The sequence below is a fragment of the Xiphophorus maculatus genome, chromosome 11 (genome assembly GCF_002775205.1).
Source record: "Xiphophorus maculatus strain JP 163 A chromosome 11, X_maculatus-5.0-male, whole genome shotgun sequence".
In the NCBI taxonomy this organism is placed as follows: Eukaryota; Metazoa; Chordata; class Actinopteri; order Cyprinodontiformes; family Poeciliidae; genus Xiphophorus; species Xiphophorus maculatus.
In genome coordinates, this window is record NC_036453.1 from 13,475,102 (window position 1) to 13,486,859 (window position 11,758).

General features: G+C 41.4%; 1 protein-coding gene and 1 long non-coding RNA gene across 5 annotated transcripts in view; one reads left to right on the forward strand and one right to left on the reverse strand.

Moving 5' to 3' along the window:
• LOC102219342 (cell adhesion molecule 1-like) overlaps window positions 1-11,529 on the reverse strand; it is a 388,017-nt gene extending 376,488 nt beyond the window's left edge. The window contains exon 1 of one of the 4 annotated variants that reach the window (XM_023342782.1): window positions 11,322-11,529. In XM_023342782.1, coding sequence (XP_023198550.1) covers window positions 11,322-11,394 — 73 coding nt within the window. In that variant the 5' untranslated portion in view covers window positions 11,395-11,529. The remainder of the gene's footprint in view (window positions 1-11,321) is intronic. The other 3 variants (XM_023342783.1, XM_023342784.1, XM_014472620.2) reach the window with 3 other exon arrangements.
• Window positions 10,317-11,227, forward strand: LOC111610138. The gene is made up of 2 exons (XR_002753510.1): window positions 10,317-10,906; window positions 10,973-11,227. It is a non-coding gene; the product is annotated as an uncharacterized LOC111610138 (long non-coding RNA).
• Window positions 11,530-11,758: the final 229 nt, after the last annotated feature.

Below are 11,758 nucleotides of genomic sequence, written 5' to 3' on the forward strand. Positions count from 1 at the left end.
TTGGTGTTATTAGGTCTGATATTTGGGACAAATCAACAGTAGAAGTTCTCTAAGAGTTACACTTAGAAGACACACATCTGGATATTTTCCCCACGTTTAAGTAACAGACCTGGACTACAGCGTCCATTTTCTTAAAGATTTGACTTGACTGAAAATATTTTTGTTTTAATATAATAAATACCTTTAATGAAAAAAAAAATTAGAAAGACAATTCAACATTTTATACCAAGGAGCAACAAGTTTATGTCAATCTTATTCTGAGCATTATTCAAAAGTCATTTCAAAAGTTTTACAGATGGTAATGTGAACGAAAATATTAACTATAGTATCATAAATCAGTAGAATAGTTCTGGGCACACTTTGACTTTGTCCCATTTCCATTTGGTACCAGCACACCATGTACTACTAACTCATGTATGCTTATTTGGTGCTGAAAACTCATTCTTGATTTATGTTCTCATTTATCTGGATTCTTCACACCAATTGGACCAGAGGAATCTCATAAAACAGCTTCAGACAGATTATGAATCCTCTTCAAACCAAAATAACTGACTGACCTCCTCTGGGTAGATATTTTATTCGAGTCATACAGCCGTTTGTCCTTACAGTAAACTTTAAGTAGACTAAAATGACTTTAAATTGTTGCCTCTCAGATGTAATAGAATAGTTCAAAAGGTCAGCTTTAAGCAGCGGGTCAGACAGTTGTGCCGGCTGTTCCTTTAGGATGAGTCAGAAAAACTCCTCCTAGTTAGAAAGGATCCCTCGCTTTATTCACCATCGATCAGAAAGCCACTGCCAGTTCCTCCACTTCTAAATGACGAACACACTGATTGGGCAGAAGAAGCTCTTCCAGACGCCAAGCCGTCATTTATTTTCAGCTGTTTCTTTATATTATCTGGCAACGGGAGCGGCCAGAGCTCCAGCTCTGAGGGAAGTAAAATCAATCCGGGTTATGCTGAAAAACTCCCCTCACCTAATATACACTAATGTCATTTAAATTACTGCAGTTACTCTTCAACTGTTTCACAACATGGAAAGAGAAGAAAATTGAATCTCTGATCCGGTTTCATGAAAGAAACACACATACAGTACGGAGATGAGAGTGGAGAGCTTTACTGCTAATAGAGATTAAAATAGCACTGTTAGTCACAAGGTTAACACAATTATCCTATTTTACTCTAACAAGTATTACTGTGGAACGCGGACTACCCGGCTCTACAGTGTCAAAAGATGTCATTGGTTCCTGTGATGAGGAACCGCACTGTGTCGTCTGAATAGCTCACAGTTAAAAGGAAATAACCCAAGGGAGCTGTGATCTTTTCTTAGAGAAGGAAATCAAATTACGGCACTAAATGAAATTAATCTGTACTTTACATCCTTCCAATCTACAGCTTCTGATCAAAGGAGCGCCGCATTGTTCCCCAGTCACTACCATTTCTCCTCCGCATCCTCCGAATAGGACACAAAGAAAATGAGACGGTTTGTTATTGTGCTGTGGTTGTCTGGTGTTAGAGCAGAATGTATCAGTCAAGACAGGGTTACAATAGATGAGACAAAGGACGGAGCTGAGCACAGTGGGGAGACATGATCCTGTTCCACGGGAGACAGTGGAACAGCCTGAAGGGTCTCATCAGACGCACACTCACTGAAATGTAATACAAGCCGGAGCGTTATGGAAAACGGAAGACGGGCTCATGCGGCGCCGCATACCTGCATTGTTTTCAGAAGGGCATTCATTTCCCCTCCGATGATTACAGCACAACGCCAGCTGTATTGTTTGTTTGCTTGAAAGCTCAAATCATCCACATTGATTCCTTTATTCGTCCATTGTTGAATCCGCCGTCGTGTCAATGGACGCGAGCGAAATGGGCCCAATTACAGCAAGCGACGCCTCCCTGCGACTCCAGAGCAGAGCGAAGATGACAGAGGCCTCAAACTGGGAGGAAAATGGACAATCAAAGACTGCTTATGGTCTGCACAAACTGGCACGCAAAATATTCCATGCTGTGACCCGACAATGGCTCACATGGGACGTCAGATTAGTTTTGTCAACCATGTAAACCTGCAATTAGAGCATCTTAACAACCCATATGACTAGGCATGGTATGCATAGAGGTCCAGGAGGACACACATAAAATATGTAAATCATAACAAACATGGCTGGGCTGTTTAACTTTAACAGGCTCCGTCTGCAGATCATAAACACTAATCCTGAGGCTTTGAACAAACTGTCACTTTGGCACAAACGCCTCCAACATCGTTTTGATGGCGCCCCGCGCTGAGATGTTGCCAACAGATCTGTAACGCAAGCAAAGCAAATTCAATGGATTTGAACTCTTTGCTTTGACAAATGAACTATGTTTGGAATTGTCTGAAATTCTTAGGCTATACCTAACCAGGTTTAGCAAAATCACAGTTATCCCACAAGCGAACTGCACTTGTAGAGGATGTGGCTGATTGGTCAAAATGATTCATTAGGCAACCAATGGAAGTCTAAACATGAGCCAATATGGGATTCTCATAGTAACTGTATAAAAACAAAGACCTGGAATGAAAATTTAATCTGTCCCGTTTTTGGTTAAAGTAGATATACAAAACTTATTAGCATTACCACTAAAATAAACTAGTTAAAATCCACAAATACTTGAGACCCACTCTAAAAACACTATTTCAATAATTCATATGGCTTAATATGCATTAATATGCACAGTGGAAACCATCTCGGCACTACTGCAGAAGTTAATATCTCTTCCTTATTTCTGCTTTTGGGAGTTCAGCGTCAAGAAAATAAATGCCGCTCCTGGATTGGCTGCTTTGCAAACACCAGCCAATGACGTGTCAAGTAACATTCTGTCTGGATAATGTCAGCTTCTCAAGCTCAATATTTTATATATGCACTACGAGTAAAAAATTAAATCACTGAATTATGCAAATTTTCAAACAAATAATTTGGAGTCATAGTCCACAGAGAAATTGAAACAGTGATTCACTGTACTGATCATCAAAGTCTCATTCCTTGGTATTTACCATCACATTAGTAGACTTTATGTTTTATAACAATAATATGGGATGCTTCTCTCAATAACTATACAAGTTTAAAAAAAAAAAAAATTCCCAGTTGAAAGGATGAGATTTTTCCAGAAATACATTTCCCAGTGCTTTGAGACAATTTTTTCCTCCAAAATGTAAATTTAAAACCTCCATGTATGCAAAAAATCTGTATAACATGAATCTTATTTAGCATCTTATTCCAACACATTGAATTTATTATTAATTCACACTTTTTAAAGAATTCATAACCTTTAGTATAAAATAAAAAAAAAAAGAAAACACATTTTCTCAAAGTAAATGTTATCCCTCAGTGGTGGAGATGTGGATGGGCTGCTCCTTGGTGTCGGATGCAGAGGACCAAACCACCTGCCTGCAGCGGCCCTCTGATGCTGCCAGGGCTCCTGTGTGCTTCACAGTAAAAGGCCCTTTTTAGTTTCTGCTTTTTCCTCTAAACTGTTTCTTCTTTAGAAAACAAAAAGAAAAGAAAAAACAAAAAAACCAAGCTGCTTTTGAGGAGGATCTCAGAAGCCTGGATGTGTTTCCAGCTGACAGCTCGCTGATGAAATCGGGGTAACAGTTGAGTGACTGATTGATAGGAGCCGGGCTTTGCCAATATTACAACATCAATCTCATTTAATGAGTTCATATTAAAGGTTTGTTTTGAAGTACTGTGAGGCCAGAAGGAAATGAACTGGATTCCAGCTGCTAAAGTTAGCAAGCCAATAAAAAAACGTAAGAAGGCAAAAAGAAAAAAAAAAAAAACCTGATTAATGCAGTGACTTTAATCAGGTTTACTGCATTTTCCACAAAGAGCCAGAATTACCAGTGTAACTTGTGTAATACATCTTTATGATTTAACCCAGTCGTTTGTGTCAGAGCTGTAAGAAAAGCAGTCCATGGCAGCAGCGTCACAACCTGGCAGACACCAGCAAAAGGTTCTGAGCTTCTAATCCAGACATTCCTGTCAACACGGCCGCAGTGTGCATCATAAATACACATGGATTCATATGCATGACGTGCAAAGACTCTTTGGGCTTCCATAGTTGGGCGTGATGTCAGCCTTCCAGGCCCCGATCATCTTGTTTTACAGCTTGTATTTATTTGGACTTTGAATTCAGGCACATTTAAAACCCCCTTTTTTTAAAATATGCTAAGAACGGGTGAAAAAATAAAAATAAATAAATTAAAGTCAGAAAAAGAAAATCTGAAATTGCACTTTATATCATCCTGGAGTCAAGTATGGTGGTGGTAGTGTGATGGTCTGGGCTCTGGAGGTTGTTTATTTACTCAGGTCATCTTTGCTGAAACGCAGTGAAAAAAATGTTTTCATCTGGTTGAAAATCTTTCAAATTTTGAGCAAGTCAAACATTCATACAGTTCCCCAATTCCACCAGCGAAGGTGGGCAGTAGGGGGCGTCAACACCTGTCACAGTGTACCCCACACACCACCCAGTCCAGCATCTACAGACCCATTCAGACTGTAAAAGAAACGAGGCTGGAATATCTTTGCTTTTCGTATCAAATGTGCGTTAAGCTCCAAAGAGCCGACTGTTTTTAATTCCACGTCTACAACCTGTAGAACAGCTTCTTATCAGAAAATGAACGGCCTCAGCTCAGCCTGGGAATTTATGTATGTGCACAAAGTAAAGCTGGTTATTACATAACAGGGAAAGAAAATACAGAGCATATTCCATGTGTTACCTTTTATCTATGAATAAACAATCCCCAGCCCTGCAGGATTCTTTATTACTTATCTGCATTTGCTATATGCTAGCCACAGGCCTCAACAAAGCAACTCTTTAGAAGTGAATAGAATTTGCATTCACCTTTTAGGCATCACCGTTTTGTAAATATGAGCATAAACAGTGAATAATGACTCTGATTTGGCTGGTTTTTGCTGCTTTCATGGTCCGGTTGTTTCACTGCACCGAGCAGCACCTTAGCTGCTGTCAGTGTGGCAGATTGCTGCCCACGCCCCTCCTTTGCTCCCCACCCCCTCCAATCCCTCAAGAGATTTCGAATTGGAGGGTGCTTACTTGACATCCCATCAGTTGGCGGCTCACTAACAAGTAGGCCATAAAGCTTTTTTTCTCCCTTTGATTACACTAAGTGCAGGGAGGCCAGATGTGACCCAGCAGTCATCTGTTGGCCTGCCATCGCCGTCGCTCTGAGACTGACAGGGCAGCATGGCGCGGGTCACTGGGGGTCCGCCCCCCCCTTCAGGAATACAGCCATTGTTCTTCATTACAGCAGGAGAGGCTGCAGCAGGGGTTCAGAAGGAGAGCACGTCCACTTCCACACCTGTTTCCATCATGGCGGGGGGGTCCTAGCTGAGCCACAACCACGCCGGAAGGTTCCTCTGTCAGAAAGGCTGGCTGCTTTCTGACTGAGCATCATGATGATACAAAGGGGGGGGGAAAAAAAAACAGTTCAAAGTCAGGGTTTATTTTCCTGTAATGGAAAGATTGGTTGTGTAAATTCTGTGAACTGTTCCTGGACTGCAGCTCTGCAGAGTGGAGCCCGGCTCCGCAGTAAAACTCATCTTTACTAAGAGTTAGAGAGATTCAGAGAGCAGATCGTCATCTGAACCGCGCTGCATCGTCTCAAGCCTCAGCTCCTCAACACTTAGCACTGAGGCAGTAAAACGCCTCACCCACAGAGACTCTATATGTTTATTATCACCTTAAAGAGGGGAGGGAAAGCATAAAGGACAAATTCAATAAGTCGTTTGGGCTGAGCTCCATTTTTATGTCCAATTTGGACTCTTCTCCTCAATTCCTAAAGCACAAATTCTAAAGTTTGCTAAAGCTATGGCAAACATTTCTTAAAAAGGTCAGACTTTATGGAAGCTACACAAACTAGCTACAGGAAAGAATAAAGATGGAATAAAGAGATTCAAGAATACAACTTTTAAAAAGACTTGAAATACTAAACATGTTTCCGTTTTTACCCACATTTGGAAAATACTTCAAACTCCACAAATTTGTAGACCGTGTTGTAAATGCAGACCTTTACACAGTCTACACTTTCAAATGTAGCACCATCCTGGTGTGTTTACAACCTAACATGAGCAGACCTGCGAGAGAATGACCAAGTTCACTCTGGATAACCCATCTGTTCTCACAGTCAGACCTGCAAGACTTCTCTAAAAACATTTCAAAACCACTTTCATTCAACCAATATGTTTGTGACTGGAAATGTCAGGCATCTTTCAGGAGATAGCTAAAATATTAAAAGGAATATGAATGTTTACAAAAACGTGATTGCAGGAGAGCAAACTTTGACAGCAAGGCTGAACGTACCGCAGGAAAGTTGCTCCGTTTTCAACTTCCCACTTAGCAAACCATTCCCACCCCATGAACTAAACCGCTGCTCATCAGCTTTTATTTATTCATTCATTGGGATAACCACATTTCCTTACAACAGACCATGTATTGATTACAGAAAATTGGTTTCAATAATCGGTTGTCAAAGTAGACAGTAAGTCTCACCAAGGCAGGTTGAAACTGATGCATGGTTGGAGTAAAACATCCCATGGTAGACGCAGCAGTAAAAGTATGAATCCTAAAAGAAAACCAATAAATGGAGTGGGTTTTTTTTTTTCCTCAGACATCTCAGCATCTCCAAAGAGCCCAACGGTTTCTTCTATTATCCCTGAGTTCTGTTTACAGTTGAGGATAGTCAATCAATCACCACATTAAGGAATGTGAAGCTGACAGATCATGCAGCCTCAGTTTATATGTCAGCGGTAATGTAGCGGTAAATAAAAAATAAGAAAGCAGTCCAGAAAGCAGAAATGTACTCAGTATAAATCAAGCTGTCAGCCATGCATTAATCAAGGCTTTGCGCTCCAAATTAATCCATTTGCTTAGCTGTACGGCGGGCTGTATATCTGAGAAAAAGGTGCGACAACAATGTCTGCATAAAACCGCAGGATCGGGTCCAAACGGACTACACGGCTCCATCGGGATCCACTTCCTGTGGTTAGCCCATGTTCTCAGGAGCAGACGACGGCATGCGAGTGGTAAACACGTCTCGGCGTCCATCAGCGGCAGACATGTTGGATTATCAGCCAGAGATTGCATCTACACACGAGGCATTACTAACGCTCTTATCCAAATCTAATAACTATCTGAGATCAAACAGAAAGCAGCGTGTAAAACACGATGAGGGCCATCATCAGGTCAGCAGATAACAATACTGCTGTGCAGACGCCATAACAAGCTCCGCACGGCCACAACACGACACGGTCTGTGCTTGTTGGGATAATTGGTGGATTCGCCACCGGAGCTTCAAGTCCCAATAAGCTGATTGGCGGGAATGCTGCGTTAGCATAACTCAACACCTGGAAAGCAGCGTCTCCTGTTGCTGTAAGCCGATAAGCTGCAGAACTACTCCACTTAATATTCATTCAAAGGCACCGCACAAAGATTAAATCACATACCTTTCACTTATAGTAATATAGACACGTGTAAAATGAAGAGGGGCTAGATTAGAATCTATATTTGTTCTATAGTTTGTACTAGAGTCAAATAACACTTGAAAGGAATATATGAATTCATAATTCATTAGGGTAGGGAAATTAGGGAAGAAAGTGAAAGCCTACTTAAACTTTAATGTAATATAGAAGCAAAACTCATGAATGCAATTTGGGTATTTTTAACCCGAGACCTGCTGGAACAGAAATATCTCTGTGAGTTCTCCTGTTATTGGCTCTGGCCAAGCAAAGGCTCTACTGTGAGCATTTTATCTCAGCGTTTCATTTTTGTTGTGTAAATTGACGAATGTGAGATATGAGTCTTTGTGTAATAGTCCTGGTGGAGTGCTTTGCCGTTTATCCATTTCTCTTTCCTGGACAGAATCACAGAAGGAGCTGCTGCTGTGCTTCTGTCTCTCTCCTGTACACAACTACTGACATAAAAGTTAACTTTGTTTAATAGTTGTTTTTATTTTAAACATAAAAATAATTTTTGATTAAATGTTTCTGTCTTTAGCGGCGTCTTGATGGAGCTGTTGTTGCCGTCATTAACTTTGAACAAAAGTTCTCATAAACCGTACTATAGAAAGTACTCCTAGCTCAGTGGTCCAGCCTCAATGAGTGAAACGGTGTACAGCGAACCCCCACTTAGTCACAGTTTAGTATTCACACATTCCCAAAATCAAAGATTTTTCTGTGCAAATTATTTGTGTAATTTGACAGACTTTTATGTAGCGTGCATTTAACTATTCCAAAGAAAATGCAGATGGGAAGCAGAAATAAGTGGCACAATGCCACTTGAAATGCCATTTGCGGACTTTTGCAAAGTAACTAATCCAGGAACACCATTCATTTCCCTTGGCATCAATTGGCTGAACCCGAAGAGCGAAGCTAAGGAAGACCCCAGATGTTAGCTTCTGTGGTAGTGAGGCGTTTCCACTATGCCTATTAAGATATTTTTTTGTTTTTGAACTATTATAATAATCAGTTGTAAGTTGAGGTGCAGACCTGTGTGGAAGTAGATGAGACCAGTTTTTTGTGTAAGTATCAGCTGATGGCTGAGCCCAACAACAAGGAAACTGCAGCAGATTTATTACATTAGAGCTGGTTTATCTGCGTGTTCTTAGTTGTGTTTTAAAGGAATTCTCAGATTTCACATGGTTGTGGTCCCTAACCTCCATGAATACCGGGATCCCACTGGCTACCAAATACTGTTGGATTTCTATGGGTCTTCTCCAACGTAGCTGCATTCCCATTAAAAATATGTCAAAAACTGTCAACGTCCCGCTAATCTCGAAAAACATTTTGTGGCGTTTGCGTTAAACAAGCAATTAAAATCACATGTGAATAAGTTTGTTCAAGCGGTAAGTTATTAAAAACATGCCACGTCATCTTCCTTCAACTACTTCCTGTTGTTTTCTTCTTCATGGTTTTTGCCAGTGGCAACACCCGGTTGTTGATCAGTGTGATGCAAAAAAAGAAAAAAAAAGGTTTCCATTTGTTTTGCAAAGTAAACCAATTTTCAAAAAAAAAATTTTAAATAAAAACTTTAACCTAGTGTCAACATTTTTTATTGAAAAAAAAAACAAGAACTTGTTTGAAATTGACACATTTCCCTTTGGCAAATGTATTTTTTTTTTTTGTTTGTTTGTTTTTACATGTGTTAACACTTGTGGGAGCCCCTGTCAATCCTTTTAGTGATCTAAATAGAACAAATACAGAAGTATACGTTTACTTCTGGGTCATTTCCCTGCATTTTCCTCCAGGAAATAGAATAAGCCACGCCCACCCATCTCATTTTATTTTTTTGAGGTTGAATGGTGGCCGGAATGGAACCTGCTTCCAGATTAGCTGCATGGACAGTAATGACAGCTGGACGATGGATTGTGACCTCGGCTTTCACATCTTCGTATGAGGGAGGGGAAAAAAGGAAACAGCAGGCTGTAAATGCACGGGCACAATGTGATCTCAGAGTATGCAGCTGGAGGTGAATAATTGATACGCTTTGTGCCAGAGTGCCCAGAGTTCTGTGTGAAATCAGTGGAGCCATTACCATGAAGGTAGAGCAGATCAGACTCAGTCTCTCTCTGCTGCTTTTCACTCATTCACTGACTCGCTCCGAGGAGAGAAGAGGGAAACACGGCTCTGCATCCATTTCCCGTTTCAGTGGATAAAACTGGATTAAGCCTTGTGGATAATCCACAATGTGACAAACATCTGCCTGCCCTGTCATTCTCACCACTGGAGAGGCTGGGGCTTCTGTCATGAAGAGCAGCCCCGAAGCCTTTAAGTTGATGATTTACCGCCTGCACCGACCGGCTGTTTCAATGCAGAACCACACTGGAGATCAGCTGGGAGAGACGCTGAGCCCGCGAAGCTGTTCTGCACGGATCACACCAGCAGCAGCAGCAGCGGGGAAAGCCTGTCGCATCTCAAACTGAAGCCCATCCGCTGCCTGAAACCTTCCAACTCAGGAAGCTTCGATGTTTTTTTCCCCCGCAAACCCACCTGCGGTGGAATGAACTCTCAAACTACTCCGGGGTTTTTTTTTTTTTTTTTTTTTTTTTAATTATTAGATGTGACCTGGATCTCCGTGGAAATGATTTTACTTTCACAACGCATGCATCCACTCGGCTACTCCAAACCCAACTCACCGAGTTCTGCTGTTTATTTCGTAATCCTCTCTCCCCCTCCTCTCTATTTCGCACAATTTAGTCGCGCACGTTTCTTCTCTGGTACGAAGTGCCACGGGTGTTTCGTACTTTTTTTTTTTTTTTTTTTGTAACATACTTATAATTTTTGCAAATAAATCTCGTTGAGCGACTCTAATAATCCAGCAGTTATTTTTATTTAATTGATCAGGAGGGTAAAGCAGCTCACACCAGAATCAGAAACGCAAATAAATAAAAGCAGAGCAGAAAATATTTAACTAAATTTCGATATTTCTATTAAATAATTGTTTCCATAATAGAGAGGAATGTTTCACCGCAGAGAAAAACAAACTGATAAGCTATAATTGGGGAAGGTAGGTAAGATATCGGGATAGGAAGACTGGAATTGACCTGGCGCCATCTCAACATTAAATCCAGAAAATAATTACAAAGCATGCCGATTTGCAGCATGTATTTGCGCCGAATTAATAAAGACATGCGCATTGTTGTCACCACAGAGTATCCAAACAAAATACTCGGGAGAAATTTCCGAGTCGGTTGAAACAAGTTAAATGAACAAAGTTGCTTATGGAGTTCCGCTTTGACACGCTGAAGCCGCAGCATAGAGGAGTTTCCACGCACTGCTGCTCTGTCCGTTCACAACACGCCACAAAGTAACCTCCGGGACAGAAACGGCAACAATGCGACCATGCACATAAACAAGCAGGTTCGTGTGTCCTCACATCACGCGGAAATATAAGTTACTCTTTTCTAACACTTATTTTTCTTAAAGCAGTTCCCAGCGGTGGTGGTGAAGGAGGGAGACGCGGTTTCAGCCTCCAGTCAAATGGTGAGCGGTCCAAAGTGATGTATCGGCTGGGCAGCGCCTCTGCAACGCCAAAAAACACCCAAACCTGCCCTGTTCTGCTCAGAGCTTCAACTTTACACATGTTCTCCTACTTGGTGAACAGCATCTCAGCTGAATCCAAACCGCTCCGCCGCGGACGACTTCCCACAAAAAAAAAAAAAAAAAAAAAAAAAAAGACCCCAAAAAAAGCTACTAAAATGACACTCCACCGAATCCGCGGAAATGCGGGAACAAAGGGCGTCCTCCGTCCACGCACAAGCAGAAAAAGTCCTACCTTTGTGAAGAGCCGCTGGAAACGCGAAGAGAAAGAGAATAGTCGCCAGAGAGCCGCTGCGAGCGTTCGCCATGTTGGACACCTGCTTCCGAATGGCAGCGCGAGGCAGCTTCACCTACAGCGGGACTCGCTTAATGAGATGCGGACGAGGAGGGAGGTTCTACTTCCACAGCCTCCTGCTCCCAGCTGCTCGACATGGACGCGCTTATATAATGCGTACAGTTCTGAAATTAATCTGAGGGGAAATATTTACATTTAAGCCTTTGCTAGCTACATGGGGGGAGTGAGTAACTCTTTTCTTTTTTTTTTGCATTCCACCATTATGGAAAATTATTATGGCATTTTGTCATGCAGGTGCATTTCAGTAAAATTATTCGTACATATATATATATATGTATGTACGAATATATATATACACAAAATCTGACAAAGCAGTT